The sequence below is a fragment of the Equus caballus genome, chromosome 19, assembly GCF_041296265.1.
Source record: "Equus caballus isolate H_3958 breed thoroughbred chromosome 19, TB-T2T, whole genome shotgun sequence".
Taxonomy (NCBI): domain Eukaryota; kingdom Metazoa; phylum Chordata; class Mammalia; order Perissodactyla; family Equidae; genus Equus; species Equus caballus.
In genome coordinates, this window is record NC_091702.1 from 17,718,118 (window position 1) to 17,745,253 (window position 27,136).

General features: G+C 36.7%; 1 protein-coding gene and 1 non-coding gene across 3 annotated transcripts in view; both read right to left on the minus strand.

Moving 5' to 3' along the window:
* The window catches only part of SERPINI2 (serpin family I member 2), a 31,954-nt gene extending 25,248 nt beyond the window's left edge, over positions 1-6,706 (minus strand). Inside the window, exons 1-3 of one of the 2 annotated variants that reach the window (XM_070242543.1) lie at positions 6,552-6,569; positions 6,284-6,356; positions 4,232-4,486 (exon numbers count right to left, since the gene is read on the minus strand). In XM_070242543.1, the coding sequence (XP_070098644.1) occupies positions 4,232-4,478 (247 nt within the window). In that variant the 5' untranslated portion in view covers positions 4,479-4,486; positions 6,284-6,356; positions 6,552-6,569. Of the gene's footprint in view, positions 1-4,231; positions 4,487-6,283; positions 6,357-6,551 lie in introns of both variants that reach the window. The other variant, XM_023623173.2, reaches the window with a different exon arrangement.
* Positions 6,707-11,684: 4,978 nt separating this feature from the next.
* Positions 11,685-27,136, minus strand: part of LOC100629757 (uncharacterized) — a 51,810-nt gene continuing 36,358 nt past the window's right edge. Inside the window, exon 9 of the transcript XR_011428743.1 lies at positions 11,685-12,500. This is a non-coding gene — a transcript (uncharacterized protein). The remainder of the gene's footprint in view (positions 12,501-27,136) is intronic.

The window sequence follows — 27,136 nt, forward strand, 5'->3', positions numbered from 1 at the left end:
AGAAAGAATTGCTCTCTTTTGAGCAACTGCAGCTGTCCAAATTTGAAATTTACGAGGTAACCCTTATAATCATCTTTAGAGATGTGTAAGATTCAGAATTGCCCATTTCTTCAGGTTCATAAAGCTATCTACTTTGGCTGTCTACATGGACAATAAAAACCTTTAACCATTCCTACTATAACCACCAACCAAATGAGTCTGTGAGAGTCAGCTAAGAATCTCCATTGGCCTATTATTTATTTATCATTGGATCATTCTGACCACAGAGTTGTCAGGAAAGTGTACGTGCCTATGAGAGAATTCAGCTCTGATCTTTGCTGAGTGGCAACCTACTCGTTACCAAAGGGTATCAGTATTTGTCATTTCCTCTTGGCTTAACCCTGGAACTCAATCACTAAGTGGTTCGTTATTGGGAAATGTCCACTGAATCAAGAGAAAAAAAGATTACTGAGAGGAATTTGCTAGGAGGTATCTATTGGAAATAAGGGGTATGTGTGTGTGGACGTGTGTGTGTGTAAACACTTTATCAGAGAGCTAGTGGTCCATAGGGCATCTCTGTGAAAATAAGAACAGTTGCCCTCACTGGAAAGGCTGCAGTCTCATGGCCTCATGTCTTGTCCAGCTGAGTGGAGGCTACATTTCAGTCTCCTTATCCTAGTGTTCTTGTGCAGGTGCAACCCACACAACCATAGAGATACTCTGGAAAATAGATTGCATTCTATTTCAAACTCCATGATTCTTCATTCATGAGATTTAAACATACACGTAAACTCTAGGTGCAAAAACATATGGAAGATGTGATTGGATCTGAAGAATTTCAGTAATTCTTTATAGTCCTGGAATTCCTTACATGAGGAAGGGAAGAAAGTTAATCTACTTGTTTATGCAATGATTTCAGATGCAATACTTTCTTGCTATTTGAAGCTGAGAGAAATATTTCATTAGCTGGGAGGCTACAGAGAAGACTTTCTGAGTGAAGGCATGAGAACTTCTCCAAAAGAATTAGGTAAGGTCGGAAACGAAGTGGCAGAATTTGGAACCAATTTTCAGAAGTTTGTAATTTATGAACATCTTTAAAGACATGGGGGAACAAAAGAGACAGGGAGAAAAAAAATTCCAACTCATTTTCAAGAGCAAATAGATTTATGTCACGTACTTAAGGTTTAAGCCTGGGTGACAAACAGTCAGCTGCCCTTTGATAAATCACTGGACTCAGAAGTCAGTGAGGAAATGTCACCAAGGAGCAAAATTTTGGAGGAGAATATAGTTATCTGCTCTATAAATTTGATTGAATTTACAGATTAATAACCTCTTTTAGCACACATCAAAAAGAGCAGAAATACATGGCTTCCAATAAGCACAATGAGAATGTTTATTTCATGTCCTAAAACAGAGCCGTAGAAAACTACAGGTCATGGGGTGAATCCAACTTTCAGTTTGATCGTATCAGACCTCCAGAAAATGTTCTAGAATTCAGTACTTGTTTACTTCTCCTGCTATTAAGAGTACATAGGCCAACTGTGTGTGCAATGTGAGAGATCCAAAGAAGAAAACAAAGGCAGTCATGGGGTTATAGATTATTTTGGCTAAAAGGTCCATATGAATCATCTAACCCAAAGTCATTTTTTCAAAGTGAGAAATCTGAAATCCAGAGAGATGCAGGAACTTGAGAGGTACTAATTACAAGGTCATTTGGTTGCAGAACTGAGACAGGAATTCATACTTGATTCTCTTTCCATAATCCACCTGGAAAAAGGAGCACTGTCAAGTTAGTCTTTGATTAGTAAGCAGCATTATTAGAGGCAAAATAAATGGAGCGTTATCAGATGCTCAGTAAACTGGAGAAGGTAAATTTTGAGTAGATGTCTTGACAACGGGGAAACGGAGACTGAGGACCCTGAGAGTCCCAGTGAGGGTAAGATGCCAGGAACTGTGTGCACATCTGTAGAACAAGCCAGGTTTCAACGTGAAACAGATTGGTAGCAGGAAAAGTAAACTACAGACTGATTCAACAAATAGTACCTTTTGATAATCAGTAGGAATTGAAGGCAGGACCAGGACTAAGACGAGTCAATGAGACACTCACTTTGGGCATAAAATTTAAGGAGATGCCAACAAATTCAGTAATCAAATAATATTTTACTGCAATATATTTTTTAAAAAATCAGTATCAGCACAAAGAAATTCATGATGAACAAAATATAAAAACTTTAAGTAAAGACAGGATCATTAGAAATGACTTTTCTTTTTTGTCTTGGGTCCCAGTACAGCTCCGCCGGGCACTCCCTCCTGACCAATCACACCCTTTGTTCGATGCTTACTGCCACGTTGGTCTGCCCTCTCCAGACCACTGGGCCTTTTCTCCATCTTCTCTCACCCTTTCACTCTATTCTCCTCCTAAACTCTATGTCTCCTTTTTCTTTGTTCCCTAATTTTCCTCTTGTTTTTTATTTTCCAGAGTTCATTTTTCATATTTTCTCTCTTTCTGGCTGGTCCTTCTATTTTTTTTTTGAGTGTTATCCAACATTTGGGCCCTCTCTCTCTCCTTTAACAAAGTATAGTAGAAATTAAGTTAGCAGATCTTGTTATATCTGTTAAAATGTTAATCTTTAACTGTCCATATATACTCTTCCAAAGAAAATATAAAAATTTTCATCCTTGCTCTTATGATGTATAATCCTCACCAAATCATTTTTGGAATTAGTTCTGGACAAGTTACTTTCTTTGTGGTGGAGTCCTCGTCTGTACAGCAGGGTTATATCTGCCTCACAAAATCATTGTGAAATTAAACGAGAGAATGTATAGCAACATAAAACAGTGACTGACACACTATATATACGTTTGATAGTGTCATCCTTATTATGATTAGATTCATATCCAGAGTTGTTAAGACTTCTGTGTTTCTCTATAAGATATATCCATTTAAAGTAATTTAGATTTTGACAGCTCTAATTTTGCTAGTGTATCATGGAATCAACTTTACATATATTCACAAATGTTCTACTAATTTTCAAAGCAGTAATATGTGATTTAAATGACTTGGGGATTGTGTAGTGGGATTTGCTGAAACTGATATAGACAAGACGAAATCTGGAACACAGTGGCTTCATCTTACATTATTCGCAAAGGAAAACTCTTACAATTAACTTCACTATCACCAACTTCTTTTCTATGTAAAATTACCTTTATTTAAAATTTTTCAGAAAAAGATTTTCCTAAATATAACTAGTCCACGCTGAAGTAAACATACCGAAATTAGTTACAGTTATAGGGACTAAATTCCTAAATCAAAAGTCTGGATGTCTCCTCTGATGTTTAGGACCCATTATCTGACAGCACTATAAAAGTTTGAAATTAAAATCATTATGGAAATTGAAGACCAGGATAGCCAGGTAGATGAACGACCAGTCCTTCAAATGGGGTGTCAGCACTGACGCTTCTGCACGGTGTCTCAGGCCTTCGGAAGACTCGAAAACAACAATATGACTCACACACAGAAAGCCTTCTTGATGGGTTCTATAAATGTTGTTTTTTCCCCCCAAATTTTCTTTAAAAACTATTAACCAAATAAGCTTTTAAAATGTATAAATTAATGCTTTTTCTTGGTCTCATTTAAGTGAAAAATTTAAATTTTAATTAGAAAACTAATTTTAAAGGACTAACAAAATAATGAGAGATGCACACAAAGATTTCTGGGTGAGGGTGCTTACTGAAGTATTTTTATGAGAAGTGTCGGAAACAACCTAATGAAGAAGGTTAATTAAGTAAGTAATGGTATTTCTATAACAGGCAATAAAATGAAACAGTTAAAAATTATATTCTGACGTGGTTGCATGATATGAGAAAATGATCACAACATAGTAAGTGACAGTGGAAGAATATTTATGTGTGTGTATATATATATGAATATGTATATATATGCATACACACAGAACATAATCACAATTAACACTGGCTAAAATAGACCAGAAGAAAATATACAGACATACTCAAAATTTTATATCTGTATATAATTAATTTCTTAATAAATTATTTTGGTAACATTTTCATTAGGAAACAATTATAAATATGAATGAATATTATTTATACTTATAATTCTCAATTTTATTATAATTGTATACTTTCCATATTTTTCATTTATTAATGTTCTATGATCCTGAGAATCTAATATTTTAAAAATAAATTTGATCAGATCTTATCTAGTATAAAAAGCCACATGTAAGAATCTCACCAGTTGAGGTTTCCTGGAATTTTAAAGTTTGTCTTATCTGTTGTCGTGCTTTTCCTTTTGCTCCCAGTTGTATCATTCCAAGAACCAAATTTGCTCCAAGGGGGGAAAATATAACGTTGTTCTTATGAGAGAAACAAATAGCTTGATAAAGATCCACGGCAAATTCGGCATTTCTTTGAGCCAAGGGTCTTGAGGCTTCACTTCCAGAAAAAGTCAAGAGAAGACTCCACAACAAGATCTTATCCATTTTGACCTCTGTGCATTGTTTAAGTCAAAATTTATTAGTTTTCAAAATAACCAGTTTACCATATTAAGCTCAACAGAAAACTTTCTACCTACTAGAACCTTCTGCCTTATTAGAACAAACTACTGCAAGAAGATTCTAATGCCAGTTTTCAGATTAAGCATCACCTCTTAGGAGAAATAGGCCATGTGCTAATGGTATTTTTTATATTCCTTCAAGAATCAGTCCAAAATATATGGCAGTTTCTTAAAATCAAAAGAGAGATTATAAGTCTAGAACATTATCAATCAGAATATTATCTCTAAATAGCTTTAGGATAGTTTTTCCTATCTTTTCCCACCATTTTAAATTGGATACTTGTAACTTTGATATCAAGGGAATCCTCTGTCCGAACTACTTGAGAATGGTTTATAGATCAAAAGGAGAAATGGGATAAAAAATGGACACACTCCAGTGTGATTCTGGACCTATAATATTAGGAAGTTAACATATTGTATCAATTGAGTTATTTGGCTAACTTTTACAGCTGGGACCCTCACACTTAATGGAATCCCACGTCTGTAGGGTGAAAAGACCCAAAACATACCTTGTACTTTTCCAAAGAGAGGAGAGAAAAAAAAACTCAGGAAAAATAGTAAAGAAACAAAATTGCAATCAAACATAAATGGTACAATAATAACAAAAGAAGAAAGCAATTTTTTTAAAAATCGAAGAATAATTTGGCAAATAAATTAACAAATACAAGAAAGCTGCAGCTGAAAACTACAACCAATTCACACAACACTAATGACACCTTGTTAAAGTGCTCTCCACTAAAATTGCAGACAATTTGACCATGTGATTACATCTTGAGCAGAATGAGTTTTGCAACATTACCACAGATTTGATGGAACACTGACTCTGAAGCCTCATAAATTTTAGTAACACTAATTTTACCTTACAAATAATACATTTTAGTAACCCTTAATAATTCCTAGTTTAATAGGTTACAAGGAAGTAACCCTTTATTGGGGGTAAAGATGAAAGAACCAGAATAATGTGGTGTTAGCCTTAAAGAAATGAAGTCTATTTCTAGAGTGTTTTGCAGACCATTAGGAGGGTCACCATGACCCATAACGGCTTAAGAGTCACTGAGAATCACTATTATCTACAAAGATTACTAATAGTCAAGTTTTCTCCAAAACTAAGCTGCGGAGTCATTATTTAGATATTTCCAGTTGCTTTCTAACATATATAGTTAAACTCTCTTTGTTTAGACATACAATTTACAAAGGAAAAAGACCTTAAAATGCAATCCAAAAACAATTTTAGAAAATAATGTTTTGGTAAACTGCAAATATAGATGTATGCTGTCAAGCAAGTGTTTTGTCAAGGAATAAATTAGTACTTGAAGTTGTGAGTGGCAGGGCAACAACAGGAAAAGGCAGTGAGTAAGAGAAGTTTTACATGCAAAATAAATTTCTGTGTATCATTTTTCCAATATTGTCAATATCTCAGAAGATTTCTGGCCAAAATATCAGTTTGTAGATATAGAAATAGTCAAAATGTTATTAGTACCTTTTAAGTCAGCCAGTGGCAATTCATTAGGCATATCTTTATGTACTTAGTTTATACTAGAATAATAAACAATATTACGAAAGATGTAATTTTTCCCTTATAATAGAATCCTGGAGTTATCCTCTCATTATTACTGACAATCTTAACAATTAAAATTTACATTCTTTGAGCGTTCATTTCTCCAAGAAAATTTCTAGGCATTTAATAAATTACACGGTCACACAAAAAGTTGGTTTTAAAAGTTCACTTACCTCATCGAGTTTTGGATCGTCTCTCATCAAAAAGCACAAAGTACTGGTGAACTAAACAACCTGATGAATAGTCCTATAAGAATTTGACCTTCAAATTTATAGTGAAATCTTTTAAGGAGAATAAAAGCAATGTGCTAATTTGATAAATTTAAGTAATATCTGTACCAAAGTGAATTGAAATGCCATTCCTCTACTCTATTACACATTCGCAGTCAATGTTATTGCATACATACTTCATTCGTAAGCTATTTAATTTTAAGGTACTTACCCAAAATTGACTTCTGACTATTCACTGTAATGTTATAACTAAAATGTGCCTGCTGGGAAACACTTGTCCATGGAACACCTGATCAGTCAAGGCCAACACTATTTATCTTGAACATTGCTCAGTTAATTCCTCTAAAACCAAAGCAGGTGTTCACTGTGTTTGTATAAAAGGACTGACATGAGCAGGCTAATGATCAGTGATGAAATATGCAAGAATTGAGAGAGAAAACAATAATAGCATTTTTAAAAATCATTAAGTTTATACTATTATTTCATCCATTACTCCACTTCTTTCATAACAAGTAGAAACAGAATTTGGAAGAATGTGCCAGCACATGTAAATTTGCTAATAATTATCTTTTTTTTCCTCACAGGACTCCCACAGATTACTAGTGTCCTCCATGACAAGTATTTCAGAATGCCTGTGAGAAAGAGAATAAAGCTAAATCAATTCAAGAACGTGGAGACAAATTACTGATGAGTTTACAGAGTTCTCAACAATTCATCAAATTATACAATCGTCAGAGGAGTTTCCTGTGGTTACAAGGCCCATTTGAATGCTTAGGAAAAAGAGTGGTATAGAAGAAATATATTCTTTATGTTGAACAAAAAGATGAGATTAAGATTATTACCAAATTATATCAACATACTACTATTAAACATAGGTAATTTAATAATAAACGGTGTTACTTTTAAGTGCTTTTAAAATTCTACGTGAGTTTGCTCTACAAACAGCTCATTAATAAAAAGATGGATGCACAACTGAATGGGTTTTGATATCATTCTTCTAGTTCAAATCAATCACCTCAATGTCAATCAGATATTAAACACTTTGTATTTTCATCAGTGGTCTCTCAGAAGATAAATGGAAAATTTAGTCCAGTTACAATTAAACAAATATTCGCTATTGATCACTAAGTGTAATATTATTTCTGCTAAATTCATGAAAAAGAAATAAAGTGAATGTAGATACCTTTAAAAGGAATTCATTTACAAAAAACTTTTTCAAGGACCTCTTTCAGTGTCCTAATAGGACTATAGCTTAATGACAGACCGGAGAAGCCTAATGACTGTATAGGTCATAATTTTATTTACTAAAATTCTTAATTGCCCATCTAAGTAATCATTTCTAAATGTTTTCTAAATCTTGGATTATATTCTAACGTTACTTACTCTAGCATAAGCAATCTGTATTCCAGCTTTTAACTTAACATTGTGAGAGATAATTTTCCAAAAATAAAGTTCCGTAACACAAGAACACTATCATTCTTGTTGTACTCTGCAATTCATAAATAATAAATCTGAACATCCAAGACTATCACTCAATCAATGTTTTCCTACCCATGTAGTGAGACCAGCAAACATCCATCACAAGTGCCCTTGGCTACCAAATTATTATGTCTGTACATTACTCAGATCATAATGTGATTTACCCAGGAAGAAGCCATTACTTTTCTTTCCAGTGACAGACAGACACTCTGTCTTAGTAAGATCATTTAATGAAGTTGTTCTGTAAGGACCTTATGTTAGAGCAGGTCAAGCAGAATGTACATTTTCCAGTCTCTTGGGGAGTAAAAAGCAATGGCCATGAATTTCTCCTCCCTGATTTAAGCTCTTTTAGTAGACAATAAAGATACCACAATTGTCCATGAAATATTACTGCAAACTTCTTAAATATTTTCACAAATCTGTTCCTTCTAAACCTCTATTTTGCCCCTAGAGCATCAGGAAAAAAATTATTCATTAGCAAGAGCCAAAGTGTCTTTGTATAAACTTGAGCACCATCACTACCCTCACTGTAAAAAATAAACCTGGGAATACATACAAAAATAATAGCAAGGGGTTACAGGTTCAATCTCATTATCTTTCTTAGCATTTTACAGTTTTTTTAGAGTAAAAATGTATTCAATTCCAAACTTTAAAAACATACAAGCAAATGCTCTTATTAATAAAGGACTTAAAAGTTAATTCTTCCATTTGAGCATAGATTAACTTCAGGCATTTTTTCCTCTGTCAGTTTGCTCCATATATTTAGAGTGATAAAAGGAAAATGTCCTGAAAAGAGAACTGGTTAAATTATATTTAGTGTAAATCCACATGTTGCAAATAAAATAGCCTATTGAAAAGTATGGCACATCTTATTTTAATGTGACAATTTCCTTTCACTGTAGAAAAATGAGCTTTAAATAATTGAACTTAAATGTTAATTTCAGAACCAGCTTATAAAGTCTTCAGTTCTATTAACATTTGATAGGTGAGACCCTGCCACCTGCCTAGCACAATTGGATGCTGTAAAATATAAGAGTAAGACATGACAACTAAACATCTTTTTATTTTTTTCCTTTTATGTGTGTTCCTGTTCCAAATTATTAGAAACAGTAACATTAAAAGAGACTTTCAAACCTTTAAAAACTTTATTCTCATTAAAAATACTTGTGAGGCAGCCCCTCTTAATTCCTTTCACAGAAGAGGCCCTGAAGTTGATTAAGGATGGGATTAGGGTCACACATACACTTAGTACACTATAGAGAGAAAGTCTGTCTATATGAACCAGACTATTTCAGACTAAACACTTCAAATGAAGTCATCTCCAGGGGGAAAAAAAGTAAAATATGTCTAGTAAACCAATTTCCAAATTATACCAGAAAAACTAGTGGGCTCATTCAGTCTTTGCTTAATAAACCACTGCATTTTGTGTGCCTTCACTCCAGAAAGCAGATAGCAGAGGAAGTATATTCCATTTATATGTGTCTACCTGGTGTCTGAAATAGTCTCTTGCATATGCTTTCAATAATTGGATGGATGGATGGATGGATGGATGGATGGGAGAAAGAGCCTTCACAAAATATTTGGTACTCATATTACATCCTTTAACATCTTAATATTTCTTTAAACTTCTGGAAATGTGGTTCAAGTTTCACTCCATTGTACTGTCACCAATCTATGATTCATAAATCATATGCTGTAAGTTTGAAAGATGGATTGTCCAATCAAACCTCCCAACCAGTACAAGAATTCTCGGCAGTAATCCTGTGAGAGAGTTACTCAGCCTCTGCTTGAACGTCTCAAGGAATCCTTTGTCCCAAGGCAATCTTTTTCAATTTTTAAAAATAATTTACTTTGAAATACTTCAAAATTTACAGAAAAGTTGCTGATATAATACAAAGAACTACCATGTCCCTCTCTCCTTCTCTCTCATTTTCCCCAATTGTTAACATTTCACCACATATGTGTGCTCTATTTACCTAATCTCTCTTTCCCTCCTTCTCTTCTCCTTTCTCTCTATCTATATGCATATGTATATACACACACAAACATATAATGTATATTATATATGTGTGTGTAGATATATATATGGTATATTTGTGTGTGTGCATATATATATACACATACAATATAATTAGTATTTTCTAAATCATTTGAGAGAAAGCTGCAAACATAATTTTCTATTACTCTAAACATTCCATTATATCTATCTGTCTATCTATCTATCCATCTATCTATTCAAAACCATGAGTTCACACTGATATCCCTAACTGCAATCTAAAATCTCAGGGTTCTTTCTAGTTTTCCCCTTTGCAAATTTTATAAGTAACTTCTTCACCAGTGAGATACCTGGCTCTCATTATCCTCAATATATTTACTGATTTAGTCATTTGTTTATTCAATACTTATTTTCTTAACATAACCAATCTCCCACCCATGCTGGTCATCTTCCCACCTCAGCCCCTCTGCCTTCCCAGAATCCCCCTCTAATTCCTCCTCCCACTAACCCCTCCCATAAGTTTGGGTCCAGTAAGCATCTCTCTGGTGGGTCTTCTCTCAGCTCCTCCTTCTTCTCTTCATAGCTGTGCAGCAGGACTGCTGCCAACATCTCTGCACCAGGATAAGTGAAGATGGGAAGGAAAAGGAACATGGGAAACCTTGTCATGTCATACCAGGTATTAGGGAGCAATTCTAAAACTGTCTTCTTAAAACTGTGCTCATCAACTCTACTTCTTCTCTTTTTCTTCATTGCAGGTTTGAAATATTTGAGAATATCTTGTATCTCCCATGAACTCTCTTTCTTAATCCAAACCTCCCCATTTCTCTACTTGTTCCTCTTGAACGTGGTTCCCAGGGCCTTTACCACTCTGACAATGTTCTCCAACATATGTTGATTGATTTTTTCAAATATATTTTTCTCCCACATCTTTCTTATATGTGATTGTCATTCAATGAGAAGGAAAAGCATATATGTAGAAGCCAAAATGCCTGACTCAGGATGCACTTAAACGTGGATGGAATAGGCAAGTGTCTTCTAAAAACCTTTCCTCTGCCATGCTCTCCACCAAACTAAGACATTTGCTCCACTGATGCTGGAAATTTGAATGTTAGAATTCATTCCATTGACTTTATACTAATAAGAACTGACTGAACAGAATGATGAAAGGCAAAAACCATAGTCTTTGGAGTAAAACAGACGCAGGCTCCAATCCCATCACTGCCATCAATAATTGAGCCCTCTTCTAGTGAAGCCAAATCTCAGATTTTAACCTTAAAATAGACGTACAATTATTGTGAGATTTAAACACAATAGACATTTGCAGTTACTGGACAGAGTAGGCCCCTATATATTGTTAATTATTTCCTTTACTTGCATGTTTTAGTGCAAAATTCTTTGTAAAATACAAATATTTTTGAAAGGATTCTTTAAAATACAAATGTATAGTAAATAACTAAAGTTACATGAATGAATTTATTAATTATTCCTGCAGAACACAATAGCTAAAGCAACATGAGAATACTGGTTGCCTGGTGGATCATGATATTTTGTAAAGAAAAGTGGATCAAAAAAGCAAGGCAGTGTGTTTCAGAACCAGACGTTTCCCACTTGACCTTCCACATTGAGTGAGTGTCTTATACAATCCCAGGCCCTTTGATTTTTTTCAAAGCTATTACCTCTTCGGTTGTGCTATGCCACTTGATTTTAGGGTACAGGACGGCAAAGTGTAGAAGTAGAATATATGCACTAATATCTCAATAAGTGCATAGAAGAATGGCTAGAAGTCAATAAGCAGTCATAGCAACAGCTACAATTGACATGGTCTAATTGCATTATCAAAATCATTTTTCAGAAAAAACTAGAAAGTTTAAATAAGTAGCAACAGTTTTATTAGTGAAGTTTGTAGATATTCACTGTCAGTACTTTTCATGTTTAATCTCAATACAAGTTTTACAATAAAAATTAACCAAAATATTTATCTATGGAAGCAACAAGAAGTGTAACTGATTAGAATATTTTGTTGTGGATTTGTATATTTTTTTTATATAAAAATGCTTGAGAATAGATAATACCAATTGATATTGCTCCTTTTTTAGTCCAATCTTCCTTTTATTAAGAATACGGAGAGGGGCCTGCCCGGTGGCCCAGCGGTTAAGTTCACACGTTCCATTTCGGCAGCCCAGGGTTCGCCGATTCGGATCCCAGGTGTGGACATGGCACCACTTGGCAAGCCATGCTGTGGTAGTCGTCCCACATATAAAGTAGAGGAAGGCAGGCATGGATGTTAGCTCAGGGCCAATCTTCCTCAGCAAAAAGAGGAGGATTGGCAGCAGATGTTAGCTCAGGGCTAATCTTCCTCAAAGAAAAAATAAATAAAAGAAGAATGTGGAGAAAGTGAATGGTGATGGATAAAAGCAGCATTAAAATATTATCTACAAACAAAACTTCCTGAAGTTCAAATATAAAGTAAAAGAAAGGGGAAGAATTCTTGATTCCTTCTCTGCATTTTATATACATACTTTATGTGACAATGGAATATTTATTTTTCTTTCAATTATAATTGCTTCTTATTTCTTTTTATCTTTACTTCACTGCTTCTTTTTTGACATAATTGCTTGGCTCTTCATTCAAGATCCAAAACTTCTTTTGGGAACAGGTTTTTCTCATCAAATACAGCTTTCAAAGCTACAAAATTATAAAGAAAATGACATGTAAATTATACTTGGTGAGAGACCCAATTAAATGAAATAATGGGGAGAAAATTCTCAAGTTTCACTTCATCTAAAACTTTATATGTTTCTAAAAATAATATATTTGGAGATTAAGCTTCTGCTATTCCTTTTACTTCAATTTAAATGCAGAAGTTAAATTTTGACAGTTTGTTCTATTAATGTATTTATATAATAACAGAGATCCACCATTTAACAGTAGAAGATGAAAGAAGCTGGTGTTTTCCATTTTTGTTTTTTAATCTACTTACAGCTATCAAGGACTCATAAAAAGCCAAGAACAAATTATTCTGTATTGAAATAAGACCATTAAAATAATCAAAACACAGCCTGACTGTCTGCACAACTAAACAAGTGCTCCTGCCATCACAGCCTCATAAGACGCTTTGATCTGCAGGGACCTGTGGCTTCAGAAAAAAAGAGCCAAATTATCACCATGAGTGGTTATGTTGTGCATCAGTGAGAAGTGGGATGAAACTGCACCATGAATTCAAGAAAATAATTTTGGCCTTTTGCTTAATTTTATCATTTCAACAAATGTTTATTGAATGTATATTATGCACGATGGTCTGTGCTCAGGCAAAAATGGGGCATAAATATGACTAAGTCACGGGCTTTCTTCCAGCTGGTAGCAAGTAGGAGCAGTGTTCAAGTAAAAATATTGTATACAATAAGAGACAGTTCTAAGAGAATATGAATAATGTAAACTGTGGTTAAATGTATAAAAGATTATAACAATAGGAAGAGATCAGAGGAAAAACTTTAAGAATTAGATGCTATTTGAGGTGGATCTTGAAGTCCAGATAGGATTTTAGCTGATAATAAGGATGATGGAGGTGAGAGAGAGTTGGCAAGGGAGAAAGGAAACATCAACTTGAGACAACAAAGTGAATAAAAATATGGAGAAACAACAGCTACCATTCAGATACTCTGAATAATTCAGTAGAATTTAACAGAAGTGTAAAATATATGAAGGAGAGGAAAGTAGAATGAGGTTGGAGCTGGACTGAGGAGCACTTCAAATGCCAAGCCCAGGTAGATGAAATAAAGAAACTAAGTCAACATTGAACAACCACACAGTATAGTGGCCTCTTTATATATCTGGATTTGAAAACAAAAACAAAAACTCTCCACGTCCCATACAAACATGACTATATAAATCAATATCTCTCCCCTTTTCTCTTGGGTGCTATACAAGAAGAACCAGGAAAATGAGGGGAAATAATTTCGTAAACAAATTCTACTTCCACCAAAACCCAAAGACAGATGTAACCTGCAGCCTACAAAATATGAAGGGCAGCCAAACAGCTGAGACTGGGCTGAAGTTACACAAGATAAAGTGATGAGTTGGAGAGTGGGAGGAGGCCGGCAGCAGCATCTCAGAAAGTGCTCGAAAAAAAGACACTGAAGGTGTAGGGCTCACCCTAGAGTACAAACGTTTTATCTTTCATTTATATCTATGGACGTCAACAGAGGTGAACAAGGCTGGAAGCAGAAGCTCTCCCCAGCCTCCTTTGGTTCTGAGAAACAGATGAGGCAAAATCACACACCTGAGCCATTTTTCGCTAAAAGCAGACTGTGCCTGTTGGTTATAAAAATTGAAGGCCATCCCGAATCCACATCACAAGCTCTCACCCAGGAAGCTGCTACAAGTTTCTAATCTAAGAAAACCCAACTTATTAAAACTAGGTAATTAAAAGAGGAAATTTTAAAAACTGGCATAGCATGGACACAAAGGTATTACAAACAAAATTAAAGACAAAAATTTTAAAGAGAGCTTCAAAACTAATCAATATGTAGACTGTCATCTGAGAAATTTTGCCATTGGCCAGATAAATATTGTTACCAAGCATTTTGCCACAAATTAAATTTTAAAACTTGAAAGAGCATTTGCCCCTATAAAGGAAGGTCACAGGGCAGAAGTAAAAGAATTTAGGAAAGAGATGAAGACACAACAGGAAGCAATGAAACTGAACTGGCAGAACTCAGGAAAAATATCACAAGTGAGAACAGACTGTGTGGTAACATAACAAAAAGCAGAGTATACAAGTGAGAAAACTAAATAGAATAAGGTGAAAATTTAAAAAAGAACGAATTAGCTGGGAAAATGATAGATATCGAAAAAAGTAGATCCAACAAACATATAAATGGCGAGTCCTTAAGAAAGAAAACAAAAGCAGAACAAATACTTAAAGGTACCATGTAAAAGCTTTCCTCAAATAAGAGACAGTCTGATATATACAGACAGACATACTATGTGCCAGGAATAACAGACTCAGGATAGCCAAAACCAAAGCATATCCTGGCAAAGTTATTAGACTTTAAAGATAAAGAGAAACTTTTGGCAGCCGGACAAATCAATCAAGTCACTTAGAAGGAGACAATCATAGATCTGGCATTAGATATCTTCATAGCAATGATCCATGCCAGAAGACAGCAGAGCAATACCAACAAAATAATCAAGGAAAGAACATTCACACTGTGCCTCAAATCTAAAAATTACAGACAGTTTCATCATGCAGGGAACTTTAAGGACTATTGTTCCCAAGAGTCCTTTTGGAGGACATGACTACAAAATAAACTGAGAAATGACTGAGGAAAATTTGGAAAAGATTTGGGGGTGAGCACTGAATATATTTAAATGTAGAAGTGAGATTAAAACAATGTGAAGTTTAGGATGATAAAATAGGAGGTAAATGCCACATGCCTGACCACGTAGAAATGAGACATTCCGAAAAATTGGGAGAGTATACTGGGAGAAGAATCTTCATCTCACAACAAATCAGTAACGGTGAAGAGAAAAGGGACTTAAACCGACAAGTCAAGTAACAGTAGTATAAGTAAATTTAAGAAAATAAAAGTAAACACAAAGACTATATTATTGAACAAAACTGTGTGGTGGAAGAGGGGGAGGGGAATGAAGAAATGGTCATTTTACCATCATTCAACATAGATCTAATAGTCACCGTCCTGGAAAAATAAAGGACTACAAGAAGTATATGAAACTATAACTATAAATATACCACTAGAACAAATATATTACACCCCTCAAATAAAAACAAATAATATAGATCCAGTGAAAACTTTAAAAAGTATATAAACAATAGATAGCATAAGAGTGTGAGAAATACAAAACCAAAATATCTAACATATCAATAAATTTAGAAGCGTCCAATTTCATGATTCAAAAAAAGGATTTTTTAGTTGGATCAAAAGCAAAATCCAACACACATCTGAACTGAAATGATTCTGAAAATTTGAAATAGATGGATTGGAAAAGTGTACCATACAAACCGAAACCAAAAGAAAGGAGAGGTTGAAATCTAAAATCATAAATGCCCACCAAACCCCTCAAAGGATAGACAGAAACTCCTAATAGTGTTTCCTAGACCTATAAGATAGTGGGAACTGGACAGATCAGTGTCATGGAAGGGAAAGAGACTTCTCACTGAATAATTTTTTATATGTTCTAATATTTGACCAGTGTGAATACACTCTATTTTTTTAGCAAGAAGACAAAAATGAATAAACCTGGAACTATCTCGTAAGCAAAGCTACAAATGAAACCACCTTCCATTTGCCTAACACCCTAAGTACAAGAAAATGTGGATTTCTGTCCATCAGCAGTTGATCCTGTCCCATATGCCTGCAGATTATCACTTCAGAATCACAAGGCATTCGGAATGCCTTAGAGCTCTCCTGAGTCCGTTGTGAAAGCCTCTGAAATGAACTCTTGCTGATTTACTGAGATTTGTCTCTCAACTAAACGAGGCATTTTCATCACAATTGGCTGGGTTTCAGGACAATTAAACCAGTAACTAACTGATAGACCCTTGTAGATCTTGAGAGAGACAATCTTACTGGGATAATTTTTTTTTTTGAGTTAAAAATCAGATGATAAAAAATTCATAGGCAGGAGTAGATCCCTGTTTCCTGGGCCTGAAACTTTCCGTTTGGGGAGCTATCTTTAAGAAAAAGAATATAAAATTACAAATACAAAATTATTCATAAAAATGGCTATTTATTTAGAATAAGAAAATAAATCTCAACAGATTACTGGAGCTTTGTAGAGTTGGGTTCTTTTCTTCTGAGATCCTTTCAGGAAAAGTACCTGAAATATCTACCCAGAAATGACTCGTCCTTACAAGCTGGCTTCCGCTCTTCATCTAGAACACTCTAAAACTCCCAGCAACTCCTCATACTCACAAGGGTCTTTGCAGTTGAGCCCCATAAAACTTAACCTTCATTGGCTTTATTGGCAATCTCTTTTATATGGCAAAAACGATGTCATTAACCTAATACCTTCTAAATGGATGATGGTAATCAATTCCTCTCACTATTCAGAGTAACTGCATCTGCTAGGTTAATGGCATAATGTTTTCATATGATGATGTGAGTGAGTCTGTAATAGGTTTTGATGTGTATAAGAAACCATTAACCATTTATTTAACTTGTTTAAGATTATAAAAGAATGTCTTTAACCTTGCTGTGATGACTTGTTTTCTTGACATATTAACTTGGCGAGGCTAAAGTCCCCAGTTATTCAATCAAACACTAATTTGTGTTGCTTTGATGGAATTTTGCAGATGCAATTAAAGTCCCTAATCAATAAACTTTAAGGGAGATTATTCTGGATAATCTGCGTGAAGCAGACTTCATCAGTTAGAAGGCCTTCAAGGCAAGGCTGAGGCTTCCCTAAGAGAGGAACTAGGTTCCATCACTGGATGAGTTTCTGCCTGTGCCCATGGAGTTCCATTCTCTTCCTCTGCTGACTGCCTGTGGACAACAGCTCTATCCTGTGCCCAGCCTGCCCTGATGTTTCCTTCCTGACTCAGCCCTACTCATTTTTGGACTTGCTCAGCTGGCTCCCTCAATCCCATAAGCCAATTCCTTGTCATAAATTTCTATATATGATCCTGTTGGTTCTGCTTCCCTGAACCCTGACTGATACACTGGCCATAAAGACATTGCTTACCACAGAACAATCGTGAAGGGTGAAGTGTTCTTATTGAGATAAACAGGCTCGTTTGTGAAGGTTCCTGTGGTTTGTTACTGGAATCTGTTGGATGCTCCTTGTAAGAAAATTTATTGTTATTCAAATGAACAGCTTATCTTAAGGCACCCTCAAGTTCCCGCATAGGTGTTATGTGGGACCTCAAGCCTCAAACTTCTTGCCTTCCGGGCCCAACAATTTACATAGAATCATGGAGACTAGTTCACTTAGAAGGGTTAGTAACAGCCAATGTATATGGATTCATCAGGTCACATCCCTTCTTTAAATCCTCTAAAGGCTTCCCTTCACACTTAAAATAAACCCACATTCCTTGCCCAGGCTACATGTCCCCACATGACCTGATTCCCAACCTCCTTCCAACCTCATCTGGTACCAGTGTCCATCTCTCTCACTCCAGTAACACTGACCTTTCTGTCCTTGGAACATGTCAACCTTGCTCCCACCTCAGTAGCTTTACCCTTCTGTCCTCTGTCCTTGGAATATTCTGCCCCCAATTCTTTGTGGAACTGTTTCCTCTCTTCTTTCAGGATTCAGCTGAAGAATCAGAAAGACTTTCACTGATGCTCCCCCTAGTCACACCCTATCCAATTATCTTGCTTTATTTTCTTCATTTGTTGTCAGTGCCATCCAGTCAATTCTGACTCCTGGTGACCCTGCCATCTTCTCACCTTCAGGCGCTATATCAGACAATGCTCCACTGTTATTCATAGGGCCAGTCTTTTTGGAAGTGGCTGGCCAGGTTCTTCTTCCCAGTCTGTCTTAGTCTGGAAGCTCTACTGAAACCTGTCCTCCATGGGTGACCCTGCTGGTATTTGAAATACCAGTGGCATAGCTTTCACTATCATAGCAACAGGCAGTTGCACAGTGTGATAACTGATGGGTGGTATGGTTCCCTGACTGGGAAAAAAACCTGGGGAGTGGAGGTGAGAGCACTGAGTCTTATCCACTAGACCACTGGATCTTATCCACTAGACCACTGGGGCTGGTAATTTTCTTCATACTTCTTATTAATATCACTATCCAAACTTATCTTCCAATATTTAGTTACTTGTTGATTATCTCTCTCTCCCCTAGGTGATAAGTTCAATGAGAGCAAAGACTGCCTCCATCTGCCTCTATATCCCATATATTCCTAACACCCAGGATTATATCTAGTACATGGAAGATGCCTAAAAATATATTTGTTGAGTAAATGAACAAATGAATGAATATACCTCCGGGCATGCAAAGGGGTGGCCTCATTCATCACACTTGAATTCCTCATTCCAGAGAACTGATGGCTCTGGAGCGGTGCTAGAAGCATGGTTCTCTATGTCATATATCTGTATATCCATCAACCTAACACAACCCATCCTCTTAAAAATCAACCTTTAGTGTTAATGGTAACTATTTACATTCACTACTTTCTACCTGGGAAAATATGACATTTATACATTCATTATCTCATTTTATGGTTGGCTGCCTGACAAGGTTTGTTATAATGATAATCAAAAGGTGTTTTAAAGTGATGAAAATGAAAGATGCGATGGTCATGAACCTATGATAAAATGATTCAGTGATTTTAATAACGTTGCTCTGATCCTTCCCTTACCCCCGATAGGTGACTAACTGTCTATCAGCTGAACTACAGTGGCAAACCTCACATAGCCATCCTGGAAAGATTGGAATCGGTGACTATTTAAATACAGCACTACAAGGACCAGCTGCTGTCAGTCTGACACCAGTGTGTCAGAGACCACAGTATTCTGAAAACTTCTCTCAAATTCACATCCTCCATCTTATTCTAAGTCCTCTAGATGAGTGCTTCTCAAACTTTAATGTGCCTAAGAGTCACGGAGAAATCTTGTTAAAATGCAGATTCTAATTCAATAGATCTGAGTTGGGTTGGGTGATGCTGCATTTCTAACATACTCCCAAGTGATGCCCATGCTATTATCCACTGCCAAAGTTTTGACATCAAAGTTCTAACTCCTAAATCTAGACTCTAGATCAATATTGCCAAGCTGTCATTCAGTTTCAGCCATCATCAAGTAACAATCAGGTAAGAAAGCAATAGGTCATTGGCAGAGTGGCAAGGATTGATTGAAATGCTTTAATAGTCTTCAAATGACTCCAAATGATCGTGGTTCGGGAACCATTGATCCTTTTTTATATAGACTTTTTTTAAAGCAGTTTTAAGTTTATGACAAAATTGAAAGAAAGATACAGAGATTTCATATATCTCCTGACCCCACAGATGCATATCCTATCCCATTATTAACATCACTCACTAGAATGGTACATTTTTTTTTACCAAGGATGAACCTACATCAATACATCATAATCATCCAAAGTCATGTATCATTTCATTCCATTCATATTTTACCTAAACTGTACAGTCTTGGTGTTGTACATTTCATGGGTTTGGACAAAAGGATAATGTCGTATATCCCTCATTATAATATGATACAGAATTTTCACTGCCCTAAAAAAGCCTCTGTGCTCCTCCTAGTCATCTCTTCACCCTCTTTCCTGGCAACCACTGATCTTTTTACTCTCTCCATAGTTTTGCCTTTTCTAGAATGTCATATGGTTGGAATCATACAATGTGTACCTTTTCAAATTGTCTTCTTTCACTTAGCAATATGTATTTAAGCTTCCTCCACATCTTTTCATGGCTTGATAGCTCATTTCATTTTAGTAGTGAATAATATTTTATTCTCTGGATGCACGAGAGTTTATCCATTCACCTACTGAAGGACGTTGTGGTTGCTTCCAAGTTTTGGTAATTATGAATCAAGCTGCTATCAACTTGTGTGTGCAAGCATTTGTGGGGACATAAGTTTTCAATTCCTTTGGGTAACTACCAAGGAGTGTGATTGCTGGACTGTATAGCAAGAGTACCTTTAGTTTTGTAAGAAATCGCCCACCTGGCTTCCAAAGTGGCTGTATGTTTTGCATTCCCACCAGCAATGAATGAGAGCGTGCCTGTTGCTCCACATCCTCACCAGCGCTTGGTGTTGTCAGTGGTCTGGATTTTGGTCATTCTAATAAATGTGTAGTGACATCTCATTGTTTTACCCTGCATTTCCCTGATGACATATGATGTGGAACATCAGTCAGACCTTTTAAAAATTGGGGCTTTTTCCTATTAATGACTTCTGTTTTATAGAACTTAAATTTTGGTGGATGTGTGTGTGACTTTCACTAAGATGATTTGGTGGTATCATGTAATCAAAGACACAAAATAATAGGAAGGATTTCGACTTTAAGAAGTCTCTAAGTTTTGTGCTCATTCTGGATCTGTAGTTATCTAAAGTTTCCTGAAGTGAATTATGTATAGCAATCTCTCATTTCTTACTTGAAATGAATATATCTATAAATGCTTTATTTTTGTGTTTTAATTATTTGTTCAAGTAAGAAGATTTCCATAACATCAGTGACTCTTTTTCTTTACTGGTACCAGATTTAAGAATATACTCTAGGGGCCGTCCCCATGGCTGAGTGGTTAAGTTCGTGCACTCTGCTTCGGCGGCCCAGGGTTTCACCAGTTCAGATCCTGGGTGCGGACACGGCACCGCTCATCAGGCCATGCTGAGGTGGCATCCCACACAGCACAACCAGAGGCACTCACAACTAGAATATGCAACTATGTACTCGGGGGCTTTGGGGAGAAGAAGAAGGAAAAAAAAAAAGAAGATTGGCAACAATTGTTAGCTCAGGTGCCAATCTTTATGAAAAAAAAAAGAATATATTCTAAAGCAAAGATTTAATCTAAACTAGATTTTACTAAAAATTAGGTGTATATTTTTCACCTGCAGTTTAAGAATTATAGTGAGAAACTTTCTGTTTCAATGGAAAACCAGGCATTGTCTCTAGTGTACCCTTCCTGGCAATCAGATTCTGGCTGAGTTCACCATTTTTGAACTCTTTTGCCCCTCTTTGTAAATTGCAGGTTACCAATGGATATGCAAACCCTGTCTCATCTGGTAGAGTTTTAACTTTTAACTGACTTCCTCCCCTTCTTTGGAAACACCAGTTTTTTGGTACCTACCTGCAAACTAAAATGGAGATGTTACTTTGCACAAATTGTCAACTCATCAAATTTTCAATTCTTTTGGTTTCCTTCAATATCTGACTATAATCCTCCAAGATGACTTTTCCAGTTCTTCTCACATTGACTAAAACCTGACAGCCCCGATCACACTCCAGACGCTGCTGGCTCGCTGCCGTCTTTTTCTCTCAGGATCTTCAGGATTCCAAAATGACTAACCTTTGCCACCACTTCACAACATATGGCTCAACTGGTTTTGCAAGAGCAATGCCAACAAGAATCCCTGAGAGACTGCTTCTCAGACCCTGCTTTGTCCCACTCGGAGGTTTCTGATCACCTCTGTGTTGCTCAGTGATGAGCAATAGTCATTTGTTTTGAAGAAAAGTGGGGGCACTTACAGTGTTGAACTTTACCTGAGCCCTGTGCTCCAGGAAAGCAGAGACAGGGAAGAAATTCCCCCACCCTTTCGTGTTCCAGAAACAGGTAACAGCAAGAGGCCACTCTGCTCTCTCCTGTTCTGAGGTAAGACCCTCTCTACCCTTCCTCAGGAGTCTAAGACGACTTAGAAATTGATTGACCTGCCTCCATAACAGGTCAGGCCTCCCTCCTTTTCTTTGAGATGTTCCTCTTTAATGAATATTCTGCCTATTGCAATCGCCTAAATAAAATCCTCTCTTTAATTGTCCCGTGCATTTTGTCTTTGACAGAACAACAACGAAACAATTCACGTGAGGTAACCCTCATGCAGGATTTTCTCTACACTGGGAGTTTTAAAGATTTTACAGCTATAATGTGAATGGCTTCTAGGGAATTGATTGGCAAAACCGGACCCAGAGACACTTCCAAGTGGTTCCCAGGTTTTTGAATAAGACATATCAAAGAGGGGTTTCAAGCTGTTTGTGAACCCTTGGGGAAAAACCTGGGAGCTAAAGAGAGAGTGTGAAAGATGTTTCAACTTGAAAGGGAAAGAAAGAAAATACAAAAGGACATTAAAAACCCAGTAGGCAAGACTAAAAAGTCACTGGGGATTATGAAGTGTTTGAAAACTGTCCCAAGGTCCAAAGTTATAGTTTAGAACATTGAGAGCAAGTTGGCAAACTGCCTCTCATCACACAATTGCCAAATAAGCTTCCACACATTGTAATTATGGAGATTGCAGGGAGAGGTGTAAAATGCAAGGCAAACTAAAGGCAGACTCTGTAATGATAGCGTGGAGGGGGGATATATTGGTAATTGAGATTTTTTAAAGTGGTCTTTTATAATAACAATTTTTAAATTCAGCGGCATCCTCCTGAAAAGGAGATGAACAATATTAAATGAAAGTGATAAAAATAGGTAATATTATAGTAAAATGGCTGGTTTTAGAAATCAGCGTAAGAATAGGCTGCCTAGGGAATATGATTTGAACGCTCTTTGAACAAGGAAGGCTGTGCCGAGAAATATTAATGACATGGACACTTCTCATCTAGGGTCCACCTTTTACTATGTGAGACTAGACAAATTGTTCAAACTCTTTTTGTCTATGCCGCAGGGTCTATGCCACAGATTCTTTGTACAAAAAAATAGGGGTAATAATTATTCCCCTATCATAGAGCTGCTTAGTGGAATAAAAACAAAATATTATCAATAAAGAAAATATATCCAACTCTTAGCATGTGTCAGGGCCTGTGCTAAAGGCTTCCCATGGGTTATTTCATTCGATGTTCACAGCGACATTATGAGCATGGTAACTAATAGGAAGCCCAGTTTTCGTGGGTGAAGCCCCATTTTAAACACAGAGAGTGTAATTGACCTGCTCAAGGTCATACAGCTAGAAAGTGGTAGAGCCTTGGTTTGAAGCCAGGTTTATGCTTAAAATGTCACTTTTATACCATTATTGCTTTGAGTCTTCCAAGTTTTATTCCCTCAATAAATGGCAATTCTCTCAAAAGACAAGCATAACCATTAATACCTTAAAACTTAGTAGGAATAATGACTGTGATTTCAAAGGTTATGAAATAGTGTAAAGGACCAGGAGTGGAGAAATAAGCATGAAGAGCCAGGCAAGATGATAATATGCCTGTTATCAATAATTACCCCTCAGCTCCAAATCCACTCCTCACTCCCTGCTCTGTGGTAATGGACTGGAGCCCTGCAAGTATGTCTCCTTTGCCAGCTGGTGTGATGTTCAGCTCTGTCACTAGAGGGCACTAGAGGGACACTGGAGAAGGAAGGATTTCTCTTCCAGGTTGGCGGTGCTCCTCTCAAGGTCTGCCGCAGCTCAGATTCTCCAGCAGGAGGCTCCTACAGCTTGACCTCTCCAGTACCAAGCTCCTACAGTGGCTTCTCCAGCTCCAGGCTCCTGCGGTGCAGGTATGGCTTCTTCAGAGCCCAGAGCCAGCAGTTCCCTTGTCACCCTCTCAGGCAGCTTTGCAGCAGAATGCCACCAGTCCAGCATCATCCCGTCAATGGCTTTCTATAACAGCCCAAGAGGCAAGCAGAGGACCACCAGCGTGACTCCTCCCTGTGAACAGACTCCCTTGTACTCCCCTGATGGCTTTCCAGTGAGTTCTGAGACACAGCGCCTCCCTGTAGATGACTTCTCCTGGTACACCTGAAGGCAGATTTCCAGCAAATTCCACCCGCAGCAGCTCTGCCACCTTGCCATCCAGTGAGACATGGGGAAGCCCTCTCCAACACGGTCATGTCTCAGCCCTAACTAGGGTGGGCATCTTCCTTTGTCTCTCCATCTCAGGCCTGGGAGTAGTGGCTGCACTTTAGATCTGCTATTTCTATAATCTTTGGAGTTCTCTTCTTACTAGTAAATTTTCTATAATTCCCATATATTACATCTACAGTCAGAAGAAAAAAAGTGGGTTTAAAAATAAGATTAATCCTAAGCATGCCTGTCTTGACTATAGTTACTCTACAGTTACCACTCTTGTCTTTCTTCCTACTACAATCTTGGAAAAGTGTTAGCTTTTCTTAGTAGATGCACAGGCACCTCCATCTCAACACATCCTGAAAACTAATTCTGAACATCTTCTCCCGTTTTTCCTCTCTCAATGATAATCTCTTTCTTTGACATAGTTATCCAGGCTTGAAACCTGATAGTCACACATGTCTTTACCTCTTATCAGGGTAGATAATCCTTTAAATTCTATCTCCTTAACATTTCTCAAATGAGTTACTTCCTTTTTAGGATCTCCTTATCTTCAAAATAATAATAGACACCATTTAATGAATGCTTAGCATGTGCTAGTCATTGTGCTAAAATTAACCCACCGATCTCCATGAAACAGGAATCATTAGCCCCATTTTAAAGATGAGAAAACTGAAACTTGTAGCTTATGTAGATTATCCAGATATAAACAACTAGTAGAAGGCAAAGTGAGGACTCAAAAGCAGGTAGCTGGCTGCAAACATCTCCCCACTACTGTGACACGCCACCTGCAGTCCAGCCCCATTATAATGCATCCACACACAGCGTCTAGAAAGCTTTCTAAAATGTAAATACGGTCATGTCACTTTCCTGTTTTAAACATTTCAACAGGAATTTTGTTTCTGGGTAAGATTTAATAGGTAATGGCTGGTCAGCCTTCCCACTGCACCAGATTGGGGAAGGAAAAACAGGTAAATTACAGAAATAATAAAGCCATCAGAGGGCTGTGGAAGCGACAATCATCAAATTAAAATTCCAGGGATGGTAGAGCCCTTCTTAGATGAACTGAGACTGCCAAAGATTTTCTTCTCTCTGGGGATTTATCATGTCTAGACATTGCCAAGAAATGGGCTTGCCATAGAAAGAGAGAGACTCTTCTAAGGGAAAATAAAAACAGAAGAGTTTTTGATGACTGGGTGGGTTAGTATGATGTATTGGAACCTAGAGACATCCCATAAATATGACCAGTGTTCCTCACAGGACATATTCTGTGTGCTGGCTGCCGTGGAGACGGGATTGGACTGAAGAGTCAGAGTAATGTTTCCTGCAGTCTTTCAGTACCTAGGGGACAATATCCCACTAGAGAGAGAGACCTGAAACAAACAGACGTTTGAAATCAGAAGTAGACGAAGTCTAACTAAAGCTGTAACCCAGCACTGACCAAGCTCGATTCCTAATCGAATTAACATGATCAGCCTCTCATGCTGTCTGCTGAACTAAGAAAAGGGAAAATTATCTCTGGGAGAAAATAACATTATTTCACTATCTATAGATCTTTTATACATAATTTCTGTCACATGACAAAAAATTGTACAAAAATTACAGGATTTGCAAAGAAGAAGAAAAGTGTGATCAATAACCAAGAGGAAAAAATAAGCACTAGAAGCAGACCCAAGGATCATCTGGATAGTGATGTTAGCAGACCAGGACTTTAACATTACCGTTATAAATATGTTAAAGAGAACAGAGAGAATATTTGGACAAAATGGATGAAAACATGAGTAATTTCAACTGAGAATTAGAATCTACATAAAAGAGATGCAAATGGCATTACAGAACTGAGAAATATATATCAAATCTGATGTTGGGAACTGATTACATGGGTTTAAATGCAGACTGGCAAAAGGCAGGATTCATGAATGTGAAGACAAGTCAACATAAAACATCCAAAATGAAGCCCAGAGAGGAAAATAAAATGGAAAAAAGAGAAGAACATAAGAAACATTTGCTGTATGATGAAAGTCTAACATATGTGTAACGCAGTCCCAGGAGGACAGGAGAGTGGCAATTGGAAAGAAACAAAATTTGAAACGATAATGGCTGAGAATTGTCAAAAACTGAAGAAAGACGATAGATTCAAGAATTCAGCCCCAAGCAGGATAAATACAGAGAAAAGCATATTTATACTCCTGATGATAAAACTGCTAAATACCAAGGATAGAGAGAACAATCTCTAAAGTAGCCAAAGCAACAATAATATTAAGAGCTGAATTTTAAACAGAAACTATGGAAGCAAAGAAACAATGGGAAGTTATCTTTAAAGAGTTGAAAGAAACGAAAAAAAATCTACCATCTAGAGTTTTAAACCCAGCGAAAATATTCTTCCAAGGTCAAAATGCATTTTCCAGACACATAAAAGTGGGAAAAATTATTCACCAACAGACCTACATAATAAGAAATACTGCAGGAAGTTCTTCAGACTGAAGGAAAATGATAGCAGAAGGAAGCCCAATATTATAAGAAGGAATAAAGAGCACAGGAAAGAGTACTGTAACCTCTAGAGTAATCACTAAAAGAATAATACAAAGAGATGGAAGAATTAATGGAGGAGATAAAGTGGGATAATTCAGAATACTTGATTAAAACATTCCACTGGCTCCCCATGTGGTACAATAAATGCCAAGATCATTTGCGTAGTATACTGGGTGCTCCATGATCTGGCCCCCATTTATGTATTCAGCCTTAATTCTCATCTTGCCCGTTCTAGAGCCCAGCCATTTGGAACTACACATAGCTCCCTTAGCATACTATGTTACTCCTACCACCTTATATTTGCATATCCTACTCCTTTGCCAGAAACAGCATCCTCTTTTTTTTCTTACCTGATAATATAAACTCAACTTT